Source organism: Amblyomma mixtum, chromosome 3, assembly GCF_055824585.1.
Source record: "Amblyomma mixtum isolate Tamu chromosome 3, ASM5582458v1, whole genome shotgun sequence".
Taxonomy (NCBI): Eukaryota; Metazoa; Arthropoda; class Arachnida; order Ixodida; family Ixodidae; genus Amblyomma; species Amblyomma mixtum.
This window is the reverse complement of record NC_143014.1, coordinates 332,989,284-333,017,093: the sequence shown is the minus strand read 5'-3', so window position 1 is coordinate 333,017,093 and position 27,810 is coordinate 332,989,284. Positions and strand designations below refer to the sequence as shown.

At 45.7% G+C, this 27,810-nt stretch overlaps 1 protein-coding gene and 1 pseudogene across 1 annotated transcript; one reads left to right on the top strand and one right to left on the bottom strand.

Annotated features, from left to right (window-relative positions):
* Positions 1-642: 642 nt before the first annotated feature.
* LOC149355984 (inhibitor of growth protein 3-like) lies at positions 643-22,617 on the bottom strand (the record flags this gene model as incomplete). Its single annotated transcript, XM_089576232.1, has 10 exons — positions 643-759; positions 8,186-8,381; positions 11,476-11,708; positions 17,036-17,319; positions 18,132-18,179; positions 19,361-19,457; positions 20,366-20,431; positions 20,647-20,747; positions 22,318-22,389; positions 22,584-22,617. Coding segments are annotated over 10 exons (1,248 nt in total), but the record flags the coding sequence as incomplete, so codon positions are not given.
* A 287-nt stretch (positions 22,618-22,904) lies between these two features.
* On the top strand, positions 22,905-25,881 carry LOC149355983 (uncharacterized; annotated as a pseudogene).
* The last annotated feature ends 1,929 nt before the right edge of the window (positions 25,882-27,810 follow it).

Sequence of the window (27,810 nt, the reverse complement as noted above, 5' to 3'; positions counted from 1 at the left end):
AAAAGTAAAGATCCTGCTTGTCTAAATAGGTAATTAGAAATACTTCATAGATTTCGTGCCTCTTCTTATCTTATTTCGCTATGATGCAGTACAGTTTAAATGAAGGCAAGTACTCTCATCTGAGGCACAGACTTGCTAGACAGCTGCCAAATGAAATCATCTTCCCATAAATACGCACATTTGTGCATGCGCTCATAAATACATCTTGCTTAGCCACCATACACTTCATTGCAAGACAAGGGAACCAATGATGCAATGTGTACCCGAAAATCAGTACACAAGTGCAAGGTTTCTTGTGCACAATTAGAGCTTACCTGAGTGTTTCCCTGTTTCGATTTCCATGTGATGCCTACTAAAAGAGCAATCAGCAGATGCAAATGTGCTGGTTATCCTCAGCCACCTAAAATGATGCTCGAGGAATCTGCGGCATTACTGCCACAGTGGTGCAAGGTCAGGACCTTGGCAGATTGAGCATAATTTCGAACTTTTTGGCGGATCTAGTGAAGCAGTGACCCCCACAAGCTCTTACAGCTTTCAGTAGACCCCAGAACAGACACATCAACTACTTGTGACCACAGCTCATGAAAGCAGTGTACAAGGCCGAGCAACACTGATAATATGTCCTTTATTTTTACAAAGTACTCAGTGCTCCTTGCACCCCCTCCGTTTCATGGTCAAAGTGCAAGTGGGGCAGAACCACTTGCCCTTTGGCGGCCGTACCATCTTCACACACTGGTAGTGGAACCACTCGAATGGACACTGCAAGAAAGCCCAGAAGAAAATCGAGCACAGTCAAATATGTGTTCACACCGCATTTGAGGCTATGCTAATTCAAAAATAACCACACCTCTTTTTCTTTAAAGTTAAACATTCTTTACTAGAGAGGGTGTTCCCTTAAATGAAAGATTTCTTAGCTGCAGGCAGCAGTTTTTGAAATAGCAGTAAAAAAAAGGTTGTCAAGCTATTTAAAGTTGCTTAAATAGCGGTGTAACCATTCTGGAGGAAAATCGTGTCTCTAACTTTGAGAAACTCCGATGTTTTGTACAGGCATGGTTTAGCAAAGTTTCGTGCACTACTGAACAGTGCAACCCAGATGAGTTTATTAAGTGACAAGCATACACTCATGCACCTTGTGCAAGACCCAAAGATGACAAGATTCAAGAGGAGGACAACTCCTACCTTTGCTCTTAGTAAATATCGATTTTGTTACTTTTTCTGGCCGGGATGGTGTTTTTGCCACAACAAAAAGATGCGTTTACATTGCTGAGAAAATGAGATTTCAAAATGCACACCTTTTCTTTTCTTTCCTGCCACTAGTTTCAAACTTGCGACGGCAGCATTGAAAAACAATCTGCGATTACTAGTTGGAACTGAATCACGGTGTCGCCTAGACTCAGAGCTGTGTGGCCAAAATAAAGCACTGACACCATTGGAGTGAGCTTTGTGTAAACGGTCGGTCACTGCACTTTCATTTTCTGGCCTTTAGTAATTTACAGAAGCTTTATTTTCAGTGAATTTTGCCTCTGTCGTTTGAATGTTGTAATCTATTGATAGAGATAAACCTTCAAGGAACAGTGCGGACAAACTGAACTGGTCTGTATTGAAAAGATTACCATGTTCAATCGATAAAGATGCGACATTCACTTAAATGAAGCAAAAAATATTACAGTTACAGTGATGCTACAGTATGTGGGGATGCACTCGCCTCCCCGTGGTCCGCTTTCCCGCAATGCACCCCAACTGTGGTTAGCTCCCCGCAACGCACTCTTCTCAACTAACAGGGGAGGGCGCTCGCGTCGCAGCAACACCAGCGCCACGGATGGCGTGTTTTGCCGCTCGCGCGCGGGGGAAGACGGGCTCTCTTCTGCTCGGCATCGGGGAAGCGCGTGGACTTCCACGCACAAGGCTCCACTCTTCGTCGCAAGTTCCCCTCAGCTCGTCCCGTCCGGCCTCGGAGTTTTTCCCCCTGCCCTACCGTGGGCGAACATTCGCTCGTAACCGTGCTGGTGAGTCGGACATACCCTCGATTCCTCAGTGTATTTCGTTGCTAGCTGGCGTTATTGTTGTTATATATCAATAAATGCCTTGTTTGTGTCAGCCAGTGTGTCGTTCCTTTGTTCCCGTAGAGCAAGGCCCGCCGTGGTCGGCGAGCGCTCGGTAGCGCTCGCAACCACGGGGTGGGGTCCGCGCGGTTTTGAACTGGGTCAGCCGCGGTTAAGCGGGGAGAACGTGTTTATCTCCCCCCATTTTAAAACAACACATTTGGCGCCCAACGTGGGGCCTGCTCTTGGAACATTGGACAACTGTCTGTTCGGTTCGAGGAACGCGCTTTGTCCTGACTTGACAAGTGCTAGGCCTAGTGTGAATTGTGATCGCTAGGACCTGCGGCATGCTTTCTTGAGTGCGAGGGGTATTGCGCTGCAGCATGTTTGAACTTTTCGACATGCCCAGCATATTTTTTTGGTCAAGTTTTTCTTTTCTGGCGTACCTTCAGCGCGAGAACCACTTGGTCCGCATCGAGGGAGCGCGAGGCCTAGCGCCCGCGGAGTTGTCGAGCCCGAAGCGACTCCGCGTGGGTGGTCAGAGTTATATATTTTCTCGCTCTCTTTTTCGACTGTGGGAGTCGCGCCTCCGGGAACCGGGTGGCCTGCGGCCACGGGTGCCGCTACGAGCTCGCTGGTATTGCAGCTCGGCGCCGGGCGCTCCGACACCGTCCGATACGGTGGGCACCGACCGCTCAGAAGCTGCTTCGTGCAGTGAGCGGGGTAGGACCACCCCACAAAGCTGATGTCTCCTCGCGGCTGCGCGCACAAAACCCGTTTCGGGTCTTTCTTTTGTTGGTGGTCGTCGACCGTCACTATGGTAGTGAGGCCTAAGGCTTTTCATAGCTGCCTGCACCATGTCGGAAGAGACACGACCACTGGACCGTGGTGTTGAGAGGGGGCGCACTTTGCTGCCCACCCGTTTTTTTTAACCTCGCATGAACTGATCATTCTCGTTCAACTCAAGAAAGGGCTTTGTTCAAGGGCGTCCGCAGAACTTTTTCCAGGGGGGTGCACCCGATGTCTGGGGGTGGGGGAGGCGGTAGGTTTGTAGTTGTTTTCTACTAGGGCATAAATAATATCCGTAATTCCAAGGGGGGGCAACCGCCCCCCCTTGCCCCCCCTTCCGGACGCCCATGGCTTTGTTCACTCGAACTTTGCGTTGCACAGCCGCCCGACACGTTTTGCTAGCGAGTTGAGCATTGAGCAACGAGGCCCTTGTGTACGGCGTTTCCCCTCCCGTGACCTACGTTAAAGGTATGCTGAGTGTGTTTCGGAAATTTTGCAGATCCAGTGCACATCGTCTCGCTGCCGCCTGCTGCGACGGAGCGGCCTGTATCCTGTTCGCCGCATCCATCCAGGGCAGCCGTGGCGAGACCAGACAGCAGCCACCTCCGGCTGCTGTTACCCTGGCGACTACTGCAGAATCCTGGCCTGTAGTTTCCAACCGGCTCTCCTCTTCGCGGGCCTGCGGACACGTAGTCCGCGGCCCATGCGAGATGTCCCAGCAGAGACCTTCACGCCGTCTTCGGAATACCGCGGAAGTCTGCATGCACGCTGTCGGCGTGACCTCCGCTGCAAGACCTGCCTCAAGTGCATGAAGACCAAGAGACTCCTTCATGGCATGTAACTTGCAGGCGCGTGGGTCTATTTAAGGTTGGGGGGATGCACTCGCCTCCCCGTGGTCCGCTTTCCCGCAATGCACCCCAACTGTGGATAGCTCCCCCGCAACGCACTCTTCTCAGTTGGGTTACTTTAACTAACAGGGGAGGGCGCTCGCGTCGCAGCGCCACTAGCACCACGGATGGCGTGTTTTCCCGCTCGCGCACAGGGGAAGACGGGCTCTCTTCTGCTCGGCATCGGGGAAGCGCGTGGACGTTCACGCGTAAGGCTCCACTCTTCGTGGGCGGGCGACCTCGTGTGGAAACATGTTCCCCTCAGCGCGTCCCAACCGGCCTCGGAGTTTTTCCCCCTGCCCTACCGTGGGCGAACGTTCGCTCGTAACCGTGCTGGTGAGTCGGACATCCTCGATCCCTCAGTGTATTTCGTTGCTAGCTTGCGTTATTGTTGTTATAGCAATAAATGCCTTGTTTGTGTCAGCCAGTGTGTCGTTCCTTTGTTCCCGTAGAGCAAGGCCCACCGTGGTCGGCGAGCGCTCGGTAGCGCTCGCAACCACGGGGTGGGGTCCTCGCGGTTTTGAACTGGGTCAGCCGCGGTTAAGCGGGGAGAACGTGTTTATCTCCCCCCCTTTTAAAACCCCACAAGTAGAACCCCTCTAGGGTAATGGGACTCAGACAAGCAAAAATCTTAACTACATCAGGGTCTTTACTGTATCAGTTGTTGGTGATGGCATGGCTCTGAGGATGCTCTCAAGTAATTAACTGACTAATTACTAAACTTGTGCTGGTTTATAAAAGAAACACTCACAAATACCTTCCATCAGGTTCTTATATTGTCCCTTTATGTGATAATTATTTATTTTCAGTTATCACGTTTTCGATTTTGTTTACGTCTTGAGGAAGTACCGCATTGCCACAAATATAATGTGGCTACGAATATAACGTGAGTTTGATTTCATCTGAAAACCAAAGTTTTGCGTGCACACAGCGTCATCTTCCGCAGCCTTAGTGCCGTTTAAGAGAGAACCGAGTGGTGGCTACCACTCACGCAGTGCCGCCACTTCCCTGTGTTTAGCGCTGCCGTGCTGTAAATGTTCGCTAGTTTCTTCCCTTCCCTACTCTTCACTGCATTTTTACTCTTTTCTGTCTCAGCGGCCGACGCCTCTTTCTATATATGTTCATAGCCAGCGGTTTTTTTTTTTCGTGCACGTCGCGTGCTTTCCCTCACGGCACCACGAACAAGTTGGCTTTTCCTCACAACTTTTCAGCTTTGCGGTGAAGCTATCTCAAGAGCATCGTTCTATGGCCTGTGGTATGCATTTGCCTCCGAATGTCGAACCCACGAGTGCCACGTTGTCATCATACAGCGGGAGGTACGTTGCCACGGCCAGACGCTCTTTAATATAGCCATTTTTTTAATCTTTACTATAGCAAAAAAAATGTAAAGTCGTCGATGGGAGGCGAAATGGGACTGCAGCTTCAGTTTACTATATCCGAGTTTACTAGAGCAGCGTCCTACTGTACTGGTAGAATGCAATCTGGGGCAATTTTTGGGGCATTAAAATTTCCAATCTGGAGCAGAGGGACGTTGATGCAGAGCAGTCTGGAGCAGTAACGTCTGGAGCACTTTGGAGCAATAAAACATCAAAGCACCCTGGAGCTTGTCTTTTAAGTTTCCAAATCCCTTAGGTAGGCGAACGATGCTGGAAAAGCAAAGATGTGTTACAAAATTAAGTTTGTCATAACTGGTATAAGATCGCACCTGACAGGTCTTCAATTAGAAATTTTATGCTGTACTAACTGAAGAGGAGACACCTTGCGAAATATGTCACACAATGTGTACCTGATGAGCAGATACTATGCATATATACTTGCGAGTGTAGTAGCCCAAATATACTGATGAGTGGCTTGTCACTTCTCTTTACAAAGCCTGAAAGTTAATATAAGATCTCCTCCACATTAAAACCTCTCCAGTTATTCATTTATATCAGCCAGTTCTGTCATGTTTGCTGGCATACTTGTGCTTGCCTCACACTGAAGCAATTAATCAGACTCAGTCGCCTCCATCTCCTTGATCAGTTGTGTTGGCTGAAGCATTGCCTTTGACAATTCTGCCTGGACTGCAGAATGTGGTGAAGTGCCTACACCACATGGCGAAATGTCCAACGCAAGTGACACTGACAAGAAAGCTCAACTTTTTTTGGCTAGCGAGGTCTGTGAGTTGGGGCAATATACAGTTAATGCAGCAGCACTTTTCGTGTTTCATGGTAAAAAAAGAATGAAGTGGTTCCCATGATGACACAGCGCACCATTGTAAAGCATTGGTTGAGTTGAGTTTCAGTTTATTAACATTTTATTTCTCAGTACAGAAAACTAAGGGCCGGGAACAAAAGGTACAAAACCTGTACCTGGCTGGGTCCCCTGACCCCATAACAAAGTTGGTAGCGATGCACTCTCAATAAACAAATAATAAACTAACGAAGAAAAACGAACAAAGCACTTCGAGCGAAAACAATTTAACATGATATTTGAAATTGTGCACAACACTCCTGCCAATATTCCAATATTTAAACAAAATAAAAACTGTTTTAGCAAAACCCTGTGCAGAAACCATCAGAAAAATACAGAATCCATCAGGAGAGACACTTATAATCAATAATGCACAACAAATAAGTATGATGAACATAAATCAAATATAGCCCATTCCACTCAAAAGCAGTCACTCGAAAAGAAAGTACACATTATAGAAATTCACAAAAACCGTGAACCCAACTACAACCACACAATGAAAATTTTGCGCAAAAATCTTTTAAGTGTATTAATAGAAGGATAATTGATAGCTTCAGCTAACACCGCGTTCTCGTTTAAAGCATTGGGAATAAGGTATTTCATACTTTGTAATCCATAATTTGTTCGTAAACGTGGTAATATGTAATTTATTTTCTGGAAGCAAAAGCTGTCATTTTTCATGAAATATGTATTATCAAAGCTGTGAGAATTTTGTTTCCTTTGGGTGTATATGTAGAGTGCAAGTTTGTATAGATAGAGCTGTTCAAGATAAAAATCCCATGTTTCTTGAAAAAAGGCCTTGTGCTCTCATTATAATTTAAGCTTTCCAGAGCCCTAATGGCTTTCTTTTGCATGATTGTTAACATTTGCAAGTTACCTCTAGTTGTTTTCCCCCAGATCAAAAGACAATAAGTGGGATTGGATGATTGCATAATATGTATTTAATCTGTACCTAGTTGGAATCAGGTTCTTCACTGTCCATAATGCTCCAACTACTTTCGACATTTTTAATTTCAAATGATTTACATGTTCATTCCAGCTCAGAAACTCTTCAAAGTGGACACCGAGGAATTTAATGGTTTTTGTTTGCTGCAAACTTTCAGTGTGGAAGGTGAGATTAATCTCGTAGTCAATAGGTGTGTTTCTTGCTCTGAATAGGATATATTTTGTTTTCTTGATGTTTAACTGCAAATCATTGCTAATAAGCCAGTTCGATAAGTTAAGTATTGGCTGCTTCTTCAATTTCTTTCAATTTTGATCCGGAAAAAAAAACATTTGTATCATCAGCATACTAGAGTATGTCTAGAGTGAAAGGAATATTTTCAATATCATTAATAAAGAACAAAAAGAGAAGCGGACCTAAGATTGACCCTTGTGGTACACCCTTATAGTTCTCAATTCGGACACATAATCACCCAGTTTAACGAACTGTTTTCGATTACTTAAGTAGCTTTGAATTAAGTTATTGGCATGTCCCCGAATTCCATAAGCATTTAGTTTTTCGATTAGTATGCAATGGTTTACGGAATCAAACGCTTTCCTTAAGTCGAGGAAGATACCAACCGTAAAAACCTTTTGTTCGATATTCTCGATTATCTTCTCTTTAATCTGAATTAGTGCTGTTTCAGTCGACTTATTTTTGCAAAAGCCAAACTGTTTGGGAGAGATTAAATGAAAATCAGTTGCATATGTGGCAAGTCGTTTATGTACAAGGCATTCCAATATTTTCGCAAAAACACTTAATAGCAATATGGGGCGGTAGCACGCTTAGCCCTTATTACATTATGCTTACTTCTCAACATTGCACCATGGGGTGCAGCATTGTGCAGCGCTTCACAACAATGACATCAACCTCCCTTCCATTTTGCATAGTATACCCATGTTTTTCTCAGGAGCATGATATTATTGCGCAGCCCAAGGAGATGGAATGTCTCCAGACAGCGTCACTCATATCATGTTCCCTGAAGGTCTACAGACTAAGAGGCACATTGGCGAGGCTACTTTTGAAGTTCTTAGAAAACACTGGCCTTCTGGAGCAGTGGTAGGATTGCATGTTGTTTAGACCACGGCGACACACGTGGAGCGATTGCCGACCAGTTAAATGTAAGCCTATTCCTGCCTGCCCCTTAATATCGCAGCCACCACCATCGACCTCCCTTGTACTTTCTCATTAGGCCCCGAGCACTGGTAACTGAGGCAACAATGTGCTGGGGCGCACTGCGTGCGTCTACTCACATCATCATTGTCGCAGGCCACCATATCGCCGTACGACACCTGGTTGCAGATGCAGTAGCGGGTTTCGTTGGGGTCGGAGCCCCAGTCCAGGCTTGCCTCATCCACCCCCCCGCCCAGAAGCACCAGGGATTCCCCAGAGTCCTCACTCGCTGGTGACAAAGCAGGCTGCTGCTGCTTGCCTGACGCCCGGCCTTGCCTGCATGTCGCACAGCGAAATTGTCAACCACTTCGAGGCACTCATCACTAGCAATTCGATTCGACTTCAACAGACTGCCACAGTTACTGTCCTCTCAAACACCTTGGAATGCTCTTGACAGTGAGCAGGCAATAATAAAAAAAACTAGCTCACTGCTACAAAATACCACACGCTACCAGGTTTCAATATTCCAGTTCCAGCATGCCGAAACTCACGAACTCAATTTCCTTGATTTAAGCACTACCAAAAGTAGAGCCTACATCTGCATGCACCAGTTTATTGTGGTTTTCATTTCCTGACCTTGAAATTAATGAGTACAATATTTTGATAAAATCTCTTTGTTCTGATTAGTAATCCAGAAAATTACTCAAGGGCTTAGAATTTTGCAATCGCCAAACATGACGAGCTGTGAAATCATACAATTATGCTGTGCTGACATGCACTCAACGATGTACTCGTACTTTCCTTTAGCACTATTTACTGCTGTCACAAGCAGATTTTTATTGCAATTGTTTAAACCGTATAAACACATGTAATGGTCGCACCCATGTATGGGCCGCACCCCGTTTCCCTAAATGACGTGTTTAAAAAACAATAAATCCGTGTAAGGGCCACACCCGAACTTTCCACGATCCTGGTGGGAATAGCATTCTAAATGCATGCGCCGTGGCCTCTGCGATCAGCTCCGGCCTTCAAGCAATGGTTGCTTGATTGCGGAGGCAACGCATGCGCGCAGAAGCTTCCAAGTGCTGTCCATGGATAGTGCCCGAGGTCGCAGTATTTGTGTGTGCATTTGCCGCTTCGCGTTTGATAGTGTTATTTTTTTTTTAGTGTATGTGTGTATCCAGCCAGGGCACCCTTGTTAGGCGCCCTCCGTGTGAAAGGGAAGGTTGTATCATCATCATCATCATCAAAATCTAGCCACTTTACAGTCATCATCATCATCGTCAACATTTTCCTTCGCCGTGACCTTCCACTATCCACACCGGCATCGCCACCTCCAGCCTTTGGTTGTTTTGTGGCGTGTTAACGTGCTCGCAGTAGTCACCGTGGTTGTGGCTTTCGCATGCTGCCGCCGACCATTGAAGCTTTAGCACGATGAGCAAGCGCCTTAATTACTACACGGCGGGGAGTTAGCTCTCGAACACGGTGGGCAGGAAATTTGACGTGGCTGAGGAAAGCGTCCTATGATGGTGCAACCAAAAGGATGCATTGAGAAACACAAGCTGCAAAAAGCGCGCTTTCCGAGGCAAGCCGCGCGAGTTTCCCGAGCTGGAAAAAGAGCTGCTCTGCTATGTGATGGAAGTTCAGAAGAATGGCTACGCTTTAAAAGCGCACATGCTGCATGGCTTCTTTTGGGATGAGCGTGCACCAGAGCACAGCACTAGCTCAGAGTCGAAATACTCCGCAAGTGATGATTGAACGCAAAATAAGTGCCGCTCATTCCCTGATTGGTATGTTTTTACTCAAAAAAAATTCTTTTTTGCAAAACGCACATAGGGGCCGCAGCCCGAAAATTGGCCCTCGAATCTGGAAATAAATGTGCGGCCCTTACATGCGTTTATACAGCATTAGTCGTATTATATGCATATGTTCCTCTAATGTGATGCCCAAAATAAACCAAACAGAGGAGATGAAAGAGTAAAGTACTTTCATTTTCAACAGTAAATAACAATGCACTAGAAATCTGTACCCTATTTGAGATTGTGCACGTAGCAAAAGCAAAGCTATTGGTTTTGTCAGCTAACAAGTGAATGTACAAATCTGCAGTGAACTACATTCGAATCAGTGCGGAAACATGGATTTGTGCTACGTAGAAGATGACGATGAGTGGTCAGAGCCACAGGAAGGAGCGCTTGCGCTAGGCCAGCCTGCCACACAAGCATACACTAGACTCTTTTGCTCGGCTCTGAACCTTTGGACTAGTGCTTTCACACTAAAACTAACAAAACTAAAATATGACAGTTGCTCGCCATGAACATAGATGGATCGATGAAGCTTTGCCCACTCATAATTAGAAAAAGCAAGTCTCCACAATGCTTGTAGAATGCGCTTCTGGTTCCGGTGACCTGCAGGTCCAATCTAAGAGCACGGACGACCTGTGAACTTTTTGCGAAGTGGCTGAAGTGTTGGAATGACGACCTAGTACACCAAGATCACGTCTGCCTCATTGTAGACAACTTCTCGGCACACTGCTGCAGTGCTAGTACAGCAGAGCAGAAACACTGAACTCTTTGCTTCCAGCTGCCGAATGCTATGTTGGTGCTTCAACCCTTGGACCAGGGGATAAATCACACGGTGAAGGTTGGTTATAGGAAACATCCAATTGATAAGCTCCTGCAGAACCTGAGGACTGGGAGAGACATAAAAATTGACCTCTTAGGTGGTCTCTCTGTGCAGAGTGGCTCGTGGAACGATGTGAAAAAACGAAACTCAACAGAACTGCTTCTAACATTCTGCTCGCTGTTTTCCCGAGAAGACAAAGCAAAATTCTTCGTTGGGTGAGCTCGACGAAGCCATGGTGGGTCTTGATTTGTGGAACTAGCAGTCTGAATTTCCTGGTCCATTTGTGATGAGGCATCCACAGGAAACTTCGTCTCCACGGACAACAAAGTTAAAACCGTAGAGGAGCTTGGGGATGAAGATATTGTTGACGTCGTGGATGAGAACTGTGACAAGGACTTGAGAGGACCTGTGCCCACGTGCTTCAATGTGTTCCATGCCCTCAGCATGGTTCATTGCTATTGCATGGCGACTGAAGGCTGCAGGCTCAGCTGTTCATGGTCCATCAATAACGTCCAAAAATGCGTTCTCTCCAAGGCAATAGAGATGAAGAAACGGCAAAAAAAATGCGCAACTATTTTGTCCGGCAATCTGAGCGCACTAAGTGCTATCATAGAAATAAATTTTTTTTTCACTCTAAATGTGCTTGTATGCTCATAAATTTACTGCTAGTACTACTCACTGAATTACATGTTATATCGAACTGACAGGTACTTATCTGACAGTTCGATATATATGTGGGTTCAACTGTTTTGCATGAAGACAGTGACGTACGGTATGCAGTGTGCATAAGCTTTGAAACATGTCTCACATCTTGGACGAGGATCGCTTTGGTTTGGGGGCAGCTGCGGGTGGCACTGCAACTGTGGCAGCCGGTGTGGGGCTGGCCATGAGCAGGGGTGGGGTCGGGGCTGGTGGCGGAGAGGAGAAGTAGCCAATGTCCGTCGAGCCCACGGTGAACTCCTGGGAGGCGAGGCTCTGCAGCCAGGCATTGATGGCCTCACAGCCTGCCTTGCGGCTGGCTGTGTGCCGGCCCTGCTGCATCTGCACGAGGTGCCATTGAAGGCAGAAAGAAAGAAAGCCATAACAGGGGACGGTAAGCTGATGGTACAGTGAGAATACATACTAAAGCGATCCTGCTGATCTTTGGCTACACAGCCAATAAAGTGCTCTACTGCAGCCTGTTTTTTGCAAAAAGACCAAACAGAAGGCAACATGAGCAAAGGTAGCACCTTGATTCCTCCACCCGTCACAGATACTTATGTTGGAAAGCCTGCAGGGATGATGCCTGGAAAGATTTGTTTTTTTTCATGCTTGGCCTGTCTGCAGAATGATCGTCACCTTATTACAAGCTGTACAAGTAAGCAACGCACGAACAACCATACTGCTGCAACAATATGTTAGCCCTCAGCAGCAGCACATGGAAACAAGTCTACAGCATAAAATTTCTAAAAAAAAACTTCACAGTCAGCAGTACATACGGTTCCAACTTAAAAGATTTCACATCATTGCTTTCATAAAATGGCCCACCAAATACCCATAGTACCAAGCTGGCAACATGCAGTTACTGGCTCTGCTTAAAGGGACCGGTAGAGACATCAAATTCCAAGGTTGTACAAAAGACTGCCATACGTTTCCTTTGTATGTGAGGACCATAAGAGCGAAGTATTAAATTTAAGGGAGGTCTAGAACATATTTTAATTTCATTTTAAAGTTTGTGAAAATGCTCACTCTTGAAGTCTGAGCCATCGCTAGTGCATCAATGTGACGTAGGAACAGAGAAGAAAACACAAGCAAGTATTTCCTACGTCATTGCACAGTTTTCTGACGTACGGGACAAAGTTTTGCGGTTTCGCGGCCTAGCAACCTTGGTTACGAGTGCTCACGAGTCTTTTTTTTTTCTGCACGCTCGCGAGTGCGATGGTGCTTTACGCCCGGCGTTGCCGCAGGCGATGTCGATGCCGAAAGATCCACTTTTGCAGAGGCATATTGCCCGTGCTCTAATGTAGGAAGCATTCTCTAGTATCATGGAGGTTATGTATTTTCTTGTGCGAACGTGAAGTACGCCGAGCATGCCGGCCGGCCGGCCAGCCTGGATCCCGTATGCCGGCGTCATAAAAAGGAGCTAAAGTGTGTTCTTGACGAAAATAATAAACCCAGCTGGGATAAGAAATGTGAAAAATTTGTCATTTTTGAGGATCGCTGACGAATACTGAGCTGCTGGCAAAGGTAACGACTGTGATACGAGCAAACTTTTTGCCACAAGCGCCTCGCAGCTGTCGCTGGCCCGACGTTGCGGTCCAGCTCGCCTGGCGCCCGCTCGCTTCGCTGCTGAAGACGTCTTGGAGATTTACCATACTATTATTTTATTGTGAGATGATGCTGTTGACAGTAAAGCGATGTGTAGAGTAGGCCTTCTATTATAGCGCAGGCGACTTCCGAAGCGCCGGCCGCAGCGACTTCGATGCGGAAGAGGCTATAGGCCTAGCGACGACCACGGCAACCAGGCAGCAGAAGAGCTCGTCGCCCGGAGCGCCCGCGAGCGATGCCGTTGCCGAAAGCTCGAAACATAAGCAGGCATGCTTTGTCGCTGCTCGAGCAGTCTTTCTGGGACTGCTGTACGGCGGCGAAGTGCGACACCGGTTGCAGGCGGAGCTTGGGTAGAGCGGCGCAGCGATGCTGACCGCTCCGTGTCCCTGCTTGCAGTGGGGCGGCAGTTCGCAAGCGACGATCAGTGCGGCGCGTCGGCCAAGTGGCCATATGGCTTGATGAATGTTGCTGCGCGTGGTCTAAATAATGATTGCACTTCGCGCTTTGAGCTCGCTACTTGTTTTCGGTCGGCGAATGTTTTCGCTCGGCCACCGATATGCCCAAGGCACGTCGGCCAACGGGTCCCGTTTTGGTCGGCGGCGTTGTCACACTAGGACGACGCTTGGTCGTTGGGGCGTCGTCGTCGTCGTCGGTGCAGTGTGACTGGCTAGTCGGGGAACGACCAGGTTGTCCGACGCGACCGTCGGCGTCGCTGTCGCGTCGACCTCGGGGTCCCGTCGGCCTAGTGTGAACGCGCCTGAACTGCGCGCTGGTCCCAGGCTGCCCTAGTCGTCGCTAGGCCTAGGTGGTCTCGCTTCCGCAGTTGACGGCGCTTTGGAAGTCGACTGTGCTATAATAAAAGGCCTACTATTCACATCGCTTTAGTGCGAACTCGTCCCATAATAGAAGATAAGTTCGATTTCCACGACGCCTTCATCAACGGAGCTAGCAGACGAGCAGCGCGCACGAAGAAGCAGCGTCGAGCTGTCGGGATGGGACAACGTCGGCGTTAGGTCGGCGCTGTTGTCGGCAGAGTGTGACACACGGGTCGGCCGACGGCTTCTATCTCGGCGACGCGACGGCGATGCGCTCGTCAGGCGACGACCGGTGCTCGGTCGGCGTCTGCGCAGTGTGACAGACGCGCCGACAGCACGAAAATCGCTGCCGCCGACCATCGCCAGACTGAAATCGGCCGATCGTCAGCGTAGTGTGAACGCGCCTTTACCATTTGACGTTGCCTACACGCTCGGCGTTCGCTGGCACAATCTGAGCTGCGTCGGGCCTGACGCCTGCCTCCTCTTCGGAATCGCTGGCCAGCGGATCAAAACGAAGTGGTTGTCGGGGTTCGAACCGCGGCGTCGTCTTCTTGGTCTGCGTCTTCCCGCGATTCCTCATAATCGGTGTCTTCGCCGAAATAAAACTCTTCTTGCCGACTCGGAGCTGTACGACTTGCCCTCCGCCCGGCTCTCCGTGTTACGCGCACCACGTGCGTGTCAAGCAGACGACATGCCTACACGACGTCACGGCTTTCCGAACCCACGTGACAACGCATTGTCTGGTTTTTGACGTCATGAAAGAGCCTGGCAAAACCTGGCAACTACGAACCGAAACCGAAACTGCTGGGTACAAATAATACGATTATTAATTATATAATGCGAATTCATGCTTCTAAGATGGTGTTCCATGCTCACTGAATCGCTACGCATTATTTACAACCCAGAGATACAACACAAAAATTTGGTGTCTCTACCCCTTTAAAAAAAGATCCAAATGCCAGCTGAGTTTTAACATTCTTTTAGAGCAGTTCTAAACAAAGAACCTTCACTAGCACAGATTATGTCAAGGAGCATCGAAAAGCATTGGTTTTAAGCTTGTTTCGATACAAAGGGAGGTCATTTTGATCTCGGTGCATGTTCCCATTCTTTTGTTTGAAACTGCCCATCTTCCAGCAATTTTGCATTCTTTTATGTGAACTACTGCTCCAGCCTCTTATTGAATTACAGTACACTTCCTCTAAAAGAAATATGAATGAACCATGAACATTTGATCATCTTATCATGAGCACCTCCAAAAAGCATGAATGAGGATGTCAGGTGTAGCCCGGATATTTGTTACATAAAAACACCCTCTGTTACATAAAAAAAAAAACCGTGCAGTGGAGAGATAATTGAAAAGAGTGATGGCATGATGCAGCCACACATCATCAGATTGAAAATGGTATTTTCTAAATTTTTCGTCACCTCTTCTGCTTTTGCCACGAGTGTTCTGCACATTACTCCCATTAAAATGCAGCTGCCACAACTGGGTGCACAATTAGTGGACACATTCCTGGCAGCAAGACAAGAGAACCATTGAGCCACTGCAGTTAGAGACCGCTCCACTACCAGCTGCTTAAACCAAGTGCTGCACCACTCGGAGACAACTGAAAAATTCTCTTGGCCTAACTACTGGCTTGTTTGCACTCAAACTTCATACAGAGGTGACATCTGGCAGTAAGTTTAGTTTTATACGATATTTGGGACTTGCCTTCTATACCTTTCTTGTGTTTCAGATCTCTGAGGCCAGGCCTCACTGCGATTCACTTCCATACAGTGATCGCAGAGCCCTTTTTAGGGCATTGACTTCCCAAGTTTGCGTCGAGTGACAGTAAAAAAAAACGCCTTCCCTTTGAAATCCAATTTTCTAAGCAATAAATGTGTGTTTTGCTGCTCAAAAAACATGAACACAGACAAAAGAGCAAAACAACTGACTTTCACTAAGAACAAAAAGTGGAAGGGAGTCGTCCCCGGTGCCTCGTCAATTTATTTATTCTAATACCTACAGCGCCCATTGTGGGTGTTATTGTAGTGAGGGCTACAGGGTGCAAAATACCTCTCCATACAGATGACAAAGTATATAGAAAAGGAAAAAAAAAGAAAAGGAAACAATATAAACAAAAAATACAACACATCTTAATCTCAAAACTAATGGAGAGTAAAAAGCACAAAAACAAACGAGCAGTAAAAAACACAAAAACAAATGAGTACTAATCAAGAGTAAACAAACAGAAAGGCAAGGTAAAATAAAATTGTCATACAGAAAGCACACTGTAATGAAACTCAGACATGGTACATACTTATCCGAAAATGGTCAACTAAAAATGGGAACATATACTATGTCTGCATGAAAACTGTGTTCAGGAATTTCAGAGAGAGAGAAAAAGCAATGCGATGGACACAATTATTAGTTTGGCAAAAGACACGCCAAAATATTTCCAAAAGAAGATGGCAGGGCTGAAACGACCTCCTCTGGCATTTATTCTAATCGTGGACTCTTTTGGGAAAGAATGAGTTTTTTAATATATTTACACGGCACATGTATTCTTGAGCTTTGTTAGTATGGTCTAAACAGGAGGATACATAGCTGGAACCTTTAATGTATGCATCTTTTATCAAACCTGTTGCACCTATAAAGATATTATGGAACAACTTCAACTGTATACACTTCCATCTATCTTTTAAGAGAGGCCAGCCCAGACTTCTGCATAGTATCGGAGAGGAGATTTGGGTAAAATGATAGTATGTGGATACAAATCGTGCTCTAGGTTTCTGAATCTGTTCCCGTTCGCTAATAAGTGGTTTAGTTTCAGGATCCAAAGTCGCACAACCATGCTAAAAGATGGTTTGGTTTGGTTTTTGAAAGTGTTTACCAACCCAAAGTGACTCAGGCTATGAGGGACCCCGTATTCAAGGGCTCCAGAAATTTTGAACACTTGGGGTTCTTTAACATGCACTGACATCGCACAGTACGCGAGCCTCTACAATTTAACCTCCATCGAAATTTGACCGCCACGGCCGGGACTGAACCCAACTGTTTCGGGTTAGCAGCCGAGTGCCATAACCACAGAGCCACTGTGGCGGCATATTCTAAGATGGGACGCACACTTGTGAAAAAGAGCGTTTTTTTCAATTTGGCGGGCCCATGCCTGAAATTGCCCTTTAAAAACTTTAATACATGGCTAGCTTTAGAAACAATATAGTGAACTTGGCCGTTCCAGGAAAGCGATGAGTGACAATGCTTGCCTGCTGGGTGGCAGTGGTGGCCTGTGATGTGGCTGCAGCAATGGTGTTGCTGCTCAGACCGTAGGTGAGGGCCGAGGGTGGAATGATTAGCCTGTCTGCGGGTGCCAGTGCTGCGGTGCCTGCCACAGCGCCAGCCGCAGCACCCACCACGGTAGCCACTGGCCGGCCGCCCGACACCTCGCCGAACAACGGGAAGACCCGCTTTGCGGCCTGACGCTTCCCTGGCTGCTGCCCGCTGACACACATCGATGAGCCACCCAGAGAGGTCGCCACGTGCTTGCGCTCTGGGCAAAGTGCGGTGGGGTTGTTTTGGGTCGCCAAGCTATCGAGACAGCTTGGAATGATGGGCAAACACTCTTAATGAGTCCCGCTACTTCTGTCATCAACAGTAATCATGGCGACTTCAAGTGCATCATCAAACAAGTTGTCTGTGAACAGATGTGCTCACCTCTCGCGGAAAGGATCATTACAGGGGCCTTTGAGGCACTGAGAATAATTATACGGATTTTAATGCGCCAAAGCCGACTGAGCAGTTATGAGGCACAACATAACGAAGAGCTCTGCAGTGATTCCAACATTTTGGGTAAGGTTATTATGCACGAAAATTCTGGTATGCAAGTGTTTTCATATTTTAGGCTCATTGAACTATGGCTGCTACTGCAAGGCTCAAACCTGCTCACTATTGGGATACCATATCCGCAACGCCACCCTGTGTTTTTTAATTCATCTGAAAGGTTCACTATCATACCAGAAGTGGATTTGTGAAAGTAATGTTGCAGTTGAGCACACAACAGAACTGTTAGTCTAGGCTCGCGCTCCACCCATAACTGTGACAACCACTCCAGTAGGCAATGTCAGCAATCATACTGGCCTGAAAAAAACCCCAAATATGTCTCCGTAACAACCCAAGTGTTTAAGAGTTCTCTCATGACTGAAAAACTGAGCTATGCCAGCAGCACAAAATGTGCACTGCTTTTGTAAGGCATCAAGACTATACCAGATAAGCAAGCACTGCGCAAGATAAAGTTGTAATTGGTATCAAGATGGTACATGCAGTCACTTGACAAGCAACCAGTGGTATCAAAGTTCCACTTACTCTTAGCGTTCACAGATGATGGAAGTGCTTCGTCCAGCTCTAGGGATCCTATTGGAAGAGAATACATTAAGCATCAGCCCACCCAACCAATGAATGCACCAGAGCAAGGCTGCAGCATGACATCACGAAGCAGCAAGCATTTCTCTCCTAACCACAGAAAGCTATGAAGGAACTGGACATACTGCGACATTATCCTTCCAGTGACACCCAAAACAACTTGTATGTTGCTCTCCAGCAATGCGGTAGGCTTCTCACACCACCGCCTACTGAAGAAGACAAAGAAGTTAATAGGAAAAGAGAAGCACAGTAACTGCTTCCCTCTGAGAGCAAACCTGAACCGTTTTGCGAGGGGCAAAGGGAACAAACAAAGGCGGAGAGAGAGCGAAATTGGCTGTGGTGTAGCTGTGGTTAAACCTGGAGTGACACAATAGCTGGCCACAGCTGGCCCAGTTCCACTCTTCTGAGTGGAACTGCAGTCAGTCTTTTGCCCCCTCCTTCATCCTCAACCCTGGACCTGGATTCAGAGTTTAAAATCATTTTCGTCATTACAGCCTCTCTTTCTGTTTCTTCTTTCACTCTCACTTCGCCCCTTCCTCTAGAAACAGATGAGCCGCATTAATTAGGGAGCTGGTCTTCCCTGTGGTTCAACAGATGATGGGTGTCCACCAAGATACGTGAGCAGTCACTGTGAAATTTCCGTTCCTCAAATTCATCTTCTTCACTAGGGCCCCTCTGTGTTTCTTCTTTCCCTCCCACTTCCTCCCTTCCTGTGCAGTGCAGTTCATGTGCCCACCAGGGCGGTTGCTAGGCAAGGGCTCAAGGTCCATGCCACCAAGGCCCATGGTTGGTGAGCAATGGCTCAAGGTCAGTGTGACCATGGTGAGCCCAGGTGCAACCAGTGTGAAAGTGCAGTAAAAAAATGCTACCAATTGTCTTGTGCGCACCTAGTGTGTGTGGTTGAAAAGGTGCAGAGGTGGATTCACAACAGCGACTGATGGACTCCTTTGGCAAATGAAAACACTAGAAGTTGTCATTCTTCCAAATGTGCAGGAATGCTACACAATAAACATGACTTCTCTAGCGTTACTTTCGACTACAGTAAGCACCGCAGGTGCACACGTGTCCTGGAAACCAAAGTGGGTGGGTGGTAGGCTTCAAGAAAAAAAATTAATGGTGCATGCAAATAAAAAAACAAAGAAAAATGAAGAAAGTGGGACTGGTGCTCTTACTCCTCTCGAGGATTTCTGTGATGCCTGCATTGTCCACCTCAAGCTCCATCTTGCACTTCTCAATCTCCTGGTCTAGGAGCCGCAAGTAACGGTCCCCCTGATGGTTAGTGCAACAAATACAAAACTATCAGAACACACAATAGTGAAGCAAGTGCAGGTCCACTGCTCTGCAGTCGCACAACATTGAAACAAAGTGTTAGGGGGTCGCTTATCTGGCTCCGTTCACAGAAATTTCTTGATTTGCAGATGTGACAAGGTGCACTGGTGACCAGTTTGTATATAGCCACACCGATTTTCTCTCTGCATCACCAACCATTACCATCCCCTATTCACCCCTCTTCCCTCCTAAGTACGAAGCAGCAGGGAAGAGAACCACAAAATCCATACCTCTCCCAAGTTGTGTTGGCTGCCAGGAGAATGTAACAAATGTATGCCAGACTAAGCAAAGACATAAGAGTTAACTTTCTTTGACAAAGCAGTATGCCCTACTGATTCCTCTACCATTAAAGTTGGACAGGAACAACACAGGCACACATGTGCTGCAAAGAATAACAAAGCCAGTCTTTAAACAAGCAAACTTATTACTCTATTTTAACAGCAAAAAACTTTCTGAAATAAAAAAGGCCAGAAAGTGAAATACAAGTATTGGCTCCTAAGGCTGTTTTCACGAGCAAGCCGAAATGGCCTCATGAACTCTTGTGTCTGGATCTCCGAGGCTACACATTACCACAATTCATCCCCAGCCAGCAGTATCTATAACGCTTTAGACATCACCATCAACATCCCGGTTTTGAATCGAATGGAAGAAATAAAACGGCGTTTGCTGGTCAACCAAATTTTACAGAGAACGAAAATCCGATGGAGCTCTCATCACTGTACCCTTAATTTACAATGTAAAAACTTCAAGCGTTTTGCAACTCCAGGACCGCATGCATGGGAATATGGGAAATGATCCAATGTGGTAACACCTTGACAGAGTTTTAAAAACAAGGGCTGCCAGCTTACCAGGTTATAAGCTTGCTCTGCTCTTTGCACTTTCACATCTGCGACCTCAAGTACCTTGTAATAGTCCTGCAAGAAGGACATGCATCAAGCACACCGGTGATCCACTGTGCATCGACACCAAATGCATCCGTCAGGCACAAGCAGCGCAAAAAGTGCAAACACGAACCAAGGCAAGTACTACCACACTTCTCTTGTGAAAAGCCTTTTAAAGAGCAATGAGACGGTGCAGCATTTTATGCACTCAGCTGCAAGATAGCACTGCTCTGAGGTGCAAAGACCACCTTTCGGATCTTGTCAAAGGCCATGTCCCTCTGCTCGGGCTTCATCTTTCGGGCATTCACAAAGAATTGCTTTTCTCGCTCGCCAATGCTGTCCATAGCATCTGAAAGAGAACAACAACAAAAAAAGGTTTGCAGAGTCAAACACTGAGCTTACTTTAATTTTGAAACAGGCTTCGGTCATCACACAAGCCTATCGCATGTATTTCAGTGTGCCGTTTAACCAAAAACTACCCGATGTTTGAACGCACATCCTAAAACTCAGGCAATCTCTGCCAGCGGAAAACATGCATGTGAACGCAGTTCATTCCATGATGAATTTTACATCCTGGCAAGGTTACAAGACTTGCTCCCTGTAATGAAATGCCTGTTATGCATGACACACACAAACAATTTCTTCAAGAAAATAATGAGCTCAAACCATGTTAGAAACAAGTGCTCCATGTAATGCAGGAATTGCCTCAAAACAAGGAGCCCAGCATCCACAAGTAAAGCTGCATTAAAAAGCCAATGTGTACAGCCATACTAATATAACTGTGCAGACCACGTGAGATACCTAACGCATCTGAGGTGAGCAGTACTTCATGAAGCTCACACACCGGTTTCAGTACTGCTTGGGGAGGTATGAATTGAGACAAATCATTCTCTACTCAAGTTCTGTCTCTCATTTGAGAACAGTTTATTGCTACAATAAGAGGCACATTTTTTTTATGCAGCTAGACATTACTCGTCAACGCACTCAGAAGTCCCAGTCAAAAAAAACCAATGGAACCAATTGAATTTCCAAATGGTTCCAATTGGACTAGCTGAGTTTCCAACTGGTTACAATTGGAATGGTGTTCCAATTGGATGGTCCAAATGGACTATCCAATTGAACCAGTTTGGATGCAATGGGTAAGACCAATTGGGCCCACCAATTGAAAACCCATTGGACAGCCCAACTACACCCAATTTTTCCAATGAATGTTTGCATTTTTGACAAACAAGGTAGAACCAATAAGAGCTATCAGCAGCTTAACCTACTAAATTGTACTCATCATCTGCACCACCACTGCAGCTGAAATTAAATAACTGCGCTCAGTACAGCGCCACTAGCCCCAGCATGAGAGCCTCACAAATGGGGTATATATAAGTTGGAGCTGAAGTATGTTCTCTGGATATACATATTGAGCTAATATATGCTACTAGTGCCTGAATGTGCAGTGTTGCTTGTGTTTGATGTATGTGTGCCTGTTGCCTTTGATTTCCATAAAAACATGTCAATTTCAATTCCGTAGATAATGCTGATTGACACTAGGCACAGCATCTCCCTGCAGTCCATATAAATCAGTTTTCCTTTTGCACATTACAATATGTTAAGTTGTAGAAATATTTATCCAAGATTCTAGAGCATATTATTCACAAACATTTAGCTACCCCTCTCAATGAACATAGCATATTTTGTGAATATTTTCTGTGTGAAATAACTGCCTGGCCTAATGGGCCCAATTGGCTGGTCCAATTGGTCGGGGGCTAAAAACACAACTGGATCTGGTTCCAATTGGCAAATCTAATTGGAACCAATGGGAATGTCCAATTAGTTCCATTTGGTTCCAATGGTTTTTTTTACTGGGGTGAGCTCTCAGTGCTTGCCTACATTCGAATGGTTGTGAAGGTAGCTCAAAAACAACTTACTCTGGACTTGTAGATCCCGTTCACGAATTTCTGTCAGCCTGTCTCGAAGTTCCTGAGGGAGATGCTCGATCACTACGAAGAGAAAGAAACATGAGTACAAAACAGGAGTTCATAGTTGCTACAACTCTGCTGCAATCGCGCAGAACGAACGAGCGCGCGCGCTCGGAACGACACTCGCATTTCATTCACCCCATCAAGAAATTCGTTGGTCAAAAACACAGAAAATGCCTACACTGGCAGCAGTAAAAACACCCAGAATTACTCACTCTCCATGTAGACTTCGAGGTAATGCATCTTCCTACTGTGGGGACACTTCTCTGAACGAAGCAGGCGAAAAAAAGTTCAAATTTCAGAGCTATGCAAAGCGCTGCAAGCTAGGCCTTGCCAGAAAAAGTCCCGTTAGGAAAGCCAAACTCGTTTCGTCGCGCGACGGCAGCGCCGCGCGGAGCGAAGAGGAACTACTGCCTGCTTGACAGCGGCTGCGGCGGCGCGCGCGCGTGCTATTCAGACCGGCCGGCGCGCAGCGGTCTCCGCACGGGTAATGTGATTTACTGCTTCGACGAGAGTGTTGAAGAGGAATTTTCGGAATGGCAGAAACGGCCCAACGAAAGCAGAAGCGGGTCCAAAGTATTGCTGTGTCGTGGGCTGCCACAACAGCGCAGACGACAGCAGGGAACGCGACCCACCTGTGAAACTGTATCGATTCCCACGATGCCTGGATCACCGCTGTAGAGTCAAGTAAGTCGTGACAGCCCTTTCAGCTACTTGTTTCTGTTCGTTAACGCGACTCCCAATGACTGCAGAAAGTTATCTCGAGCTGGCTGCCTTCTTGCAGCATGTGTGTATGAAAGCCAAATTACAGTGGCATGGTGAGAACATTAAGTGTTTTGATTCGGCTTGTGCTTTTAGATGTCGCTGTTGAAATTCACACTCGCATGTGATTGTTGTCCTGTAGTTTAATTCAGCTGAACTACGCATGTTGTCAAAAGTTTTTTTCGAAGGCAAACAGCGCAACAACGCAGACAGAGTGGAAGAAAACACAGGCGTCAAAACGCCTGCAATTTACGCGTCGGGAAAGCAGCTTTCTCATGTCGGAACGGACTCCTTTTAATTTCAACATTTTTTGACATTGTTTTTGTTTGTTCTCTTTGCTGTGCCTCATTACTGTGGTAGAATTTTAACTTGTGAATATTATTGAATGCTTAGAAGCTCGGCGGTTCTCTCATTTGCTACCTTGAGAGTTTCTGCAATTTTCTTTTATTTGTTCATATGTTGTGCATCTGTGTTTTCGTGTGCTGGCGTGTTCGTGTGCACTCCTGTTAGCGTTCGTGCACTCGTTCGCGTCATTGTGTGTGTGTGTGCCTTCGTATTGTGTTCGTGAATGTGTGTGAGTGCATGCGTGCATGTTCGTGTGCACGTGTGATAAAAGAGAGAATGCTGTTCTTTCTTGTGCAGTCTCGATAGAACTCTGTGGCAGCCCAAAGAACATACGCGAATTTGCAGCAGACATTTTGTGGGAAACAGCAAGAGTGAAATCAGCCAGCATCCATCCTACATCCAACCATTTTTCCACCTGTCTACAGAAAAAATCTGATCAGGAAAGGGCGAATAGGTATGAAAAAAAATTGGGAGGCCGCCAGTGGAAATTACTCATGTTTCCGAGTATGTTCTGTTGACTTACCAGTTTTGTGAAATCACAATGTCAGGTAATATGAATAATAGGTGCATGGGCAAACATTTAGAGATTACATTTCATGGCAGGTTTGCTTGAACCTTGCAGGAGATTGGTAGTAACATTGACTTTTGATTGTCCAATGCAGGTAGGTAGCAGGCACGTTTCAAGAAGGAAATCTCAGCCAGACAGCTTGTTGCAAAAGATGAGCATCCATCGCAAAGAACAGCTGATGGGGCACCAATGCAGGTGCTGAAAGCGTCCATTCTGGAAGATGTGCATCGAGACTTGAACATCATGGATTTCAGCAATGCATATCTGGAAACAAGCACAGCTGCCTCTCTGCTCAACGACATGAGTGATTCGCATTCTTTGGTGCTTGTGTGTGGTGCAGGACAAGAAAGTCATTCCACGGCAAGAAAGAGGGACGCTCTAAGGATACCTTTTAGTTTGGGGCTCCTGTGCAGTCATTGTAAACAAAGCGTGCCACTAGTGCTGTAGTGTCCCTTCAATTGCTCCGCAGGAAGTTTTTCTAAATGCCCCAAAACATTCTTCTTTCATGTTTTTCAGGCATGCCAAACAGAAGAATGTGCTACTTCAGGAAAGCTAGCTATACTTCTCTCAGCAACAAATGGCACTGCAGCGTCTACTCAAGTCGCACACATAAAAATGAGTCACAAAGTGCAACGATGATGCTGTTGTTTGTTATCTAATGTGTTGAACTATGGTGTTGTCTAACTGTTAGCCCCCACCTCTTGTTTGACTCCAGTTTACTTGCATTATTGAGCAAGGTTCATGTTTAATTTGTTGTTCCTGTATAACGTTCCTGTTTTTCATTTTACAATACCGGTGTTTATTTTCTCTTTAGAATGAAATTGTTTAGTTGCAGGAGAGTACAAATATCATTCTATATCTATTATTCCTTTTACCTAAATGTATTTCCTTTTTCAATTCATCATCCTGTATGTTTATTCTCTCCTGAAGGTTGCAAGCACAGATGGAAATTGAAAGTGAAACTGTAGATTTTTTGGCTTTGAATCCCTGAAGGAAAAGGAAGACGCAATGCAAGCTTTTGCCTCCTGCTGAACTTGTTGCCAGCGCCACATTACAGGTGTAATGCGATGTCAAGGGAAGACAAGTTATGCTTGTTCCTTGCCAATTGCCAAGCTACAGCTTGGGATACATACAGTGCCTTGGGAGCTATGTTCAGTATCAGCCACAACAGCGTCAACTGTGATCAGAAAGACACTTGATATTCTAAGCATTCTCCTGAAAGATTGGGTCTTCATGCCTTCCCTAGAAATAATTAAGCTTTCTTTGCCTCCCCATTCAAACAACACTATCCAAATTGCACCAAGGTCCACACAGAAACGCCGTGAAATTCTGATTGTCAGCATATGTTGTACTCACACTACAAAGGAGGATACAAGCTGAAATTTTTGATGGGCATAATTCCTAATGGAATGATAAGTTTTATTTCTAAGGTTTATGAAGGATGGCTCACTGATTCTTTCATAAGCCAGGACTCTGGCTTCCTGCAGCTTCTCAAACTGGGGACTTAGTTTTAAGTGACAAAGGATTCCCAAGTGTACGGACAACTATAGAAGGTGAAGGTGCAGTTCTACTAATGTCTCCTTTTAATTGAGGGGGTGTACAGCTGTCTGAACAAGACATGCACCAGACATACAAGATTGCGTCTGTATGCGTCCATGTTGAAAATGTATCATATCCTAAGCAACAGAATGCCACTAAGCCTGGTCCCACACAGGAACAAAGTGATGTCTATGTGTGCTGCCTTTGTGATTATGCAAGCACTGATGATTAAGAAGCAGGCCTGCTTGATTTGCTGTGGCATCCATAAATTGGCTTTTGTGCATGGATTACATTTCTAAAAGAGTTGAGTTGAGTTTAATGGTGCATAAGTAACTAAGGCTACCATTTGCCAAGCTCAGGGTATAAAAGATTGTTTTAATAGATGTTATACAAAAGTCTAAATGAACGGCGGTGTAAAGGGCCTAAAAAGTTAATTCGTGCACCTAGAAGTATAAGACAAAATTTGAGAAGTGACTTATGGTAAAAGCTTTAAAGAGGGTCGGCAACCTCAGCAGCCATCCTTGGCTGTGCAAGAATCTCGAGGTCCCCAACCAATGGAATAGTGACCTCAGCCGTCTTCTCACGACGAGAGGGTGGCTGAGGTGTGGTTCAAAAAATTCGCAAATTGTAAAAAAAACTGACCATTATTTATTACATTTACAATTTGTTTAAAACATCTGCACTATTTAAAAACTTAAAAACCTGTGAAATGTCAACAAGTGCATGTTCGCCTAAAAGCAAAGTTGAATGGAATGGTATGTGTTCGCTATAAAAAACTGTAAAATGCTCTTTCCTCAGTCTTTCTAGTTTTCTGCATGAAAATAAAACATGGTTTATTGTTAACTCATCATTGCATAATTCACATTGTGGCTTGTCTTCTTTTGTTAGTAGGAAATTATGTGTGAGATGTGTGTGCCCTATACGAAGATGACAGATAAGCACTTCTTGAAGCGTTCCTGGTGGGTGCAGGACTGCCACTCACCTAAAACTGGCTTTACTAAGTGTAGTTTGTTATTTACCTCATTGTTCCAAGATGACTGCCATTTTTCTTTTAATATACACTGTATTACGTTCATGCAATCTATAAACGGCACATTTACTTTTTTTATTTCCTTGCCCCGAGCTTGAGCAGCGCAGAAATCTGCTGTCTCGTTTCCTTTTATTCTGACATGACTCGGGACCCAGCAGAGTTTAATGTTCTGCCCTTGACCTGTGGCTATTACTATGTTATGTATGATGTTACCAAGTAGTGGAGTGATTGAATTTCTAGAGTGGAGCGCAGTAAGTAAACTTAGTGAGTCTGTGTAAATAATACTGTTTGTGAGCTTCTTGTTTACTATTTGCTGAGTGGCTACACAGATGGCGTAACATTTGGCAGTGAAGATTGATACACATTGCGGAAGCCTTACTATTTCATTCCAATTCTCCTGTACCACTGCGCTTCCAACGTAAACATCTGTTTTTGAGCCATCAGTATAAAAAGGTGTAAAAGTACTGTATTTCTCGTCGAGTGCAAAAAATTCTTGTATTATATGCTGCTGTGGGGTTTCTTTTTTATGGAACTTTGTAAGACTGAAATCACACATTGAAGGAAAAAGGTACCATGGAGGTAATGGATCTAGCCTTGGAGCAATGCCAGGTAATGTGTCTAGTATGCCGAGGTTTTCGCACATCTCTTTGAAACGCAAGAGCAGTGGGCTAGTAGTCTGCGGTTTGTTATTAAATAGTGTTCTTAATGGGCACTTTGTGACTATTTGGTAGCAGATGTGTTTAGGTAGTGAACGGATTTTTAAAATGTATGAACACGTGAGCATCGTTCTTCTGTCTGTAAGTGATGGTTCATTAGTTTCTATATAAAGACTATTTATGGGCGAAGTCCTGAATGCACCAGTAGAAAGACGCAAACCTAAATTAAGTACCGGGTCCAGTCGTTTCAAGTACGATGGTCTCACTGACCCATATACTATACATCCGTAATACAGGGAGGAGCGCACTACAGAGCGATAAATTTGCAAAAGACGTGACCTATCGGAACTTCAGTGCTTTCGGGAGAGCACTTTAAGTATATTAAGGGACTGGGAGGCTTTCTTTTTTAATGTGTTTATGTGGGGCAGGAAAGTGAGTTTTCTGTCAAATGTTATGCCTAGAAATTTATGCTCATTTTTTACAGGTAATTTTATTTCATTCAGGTGTAGGGTGGGATCTGCCTGTAAACCTCGTTTGAGCGA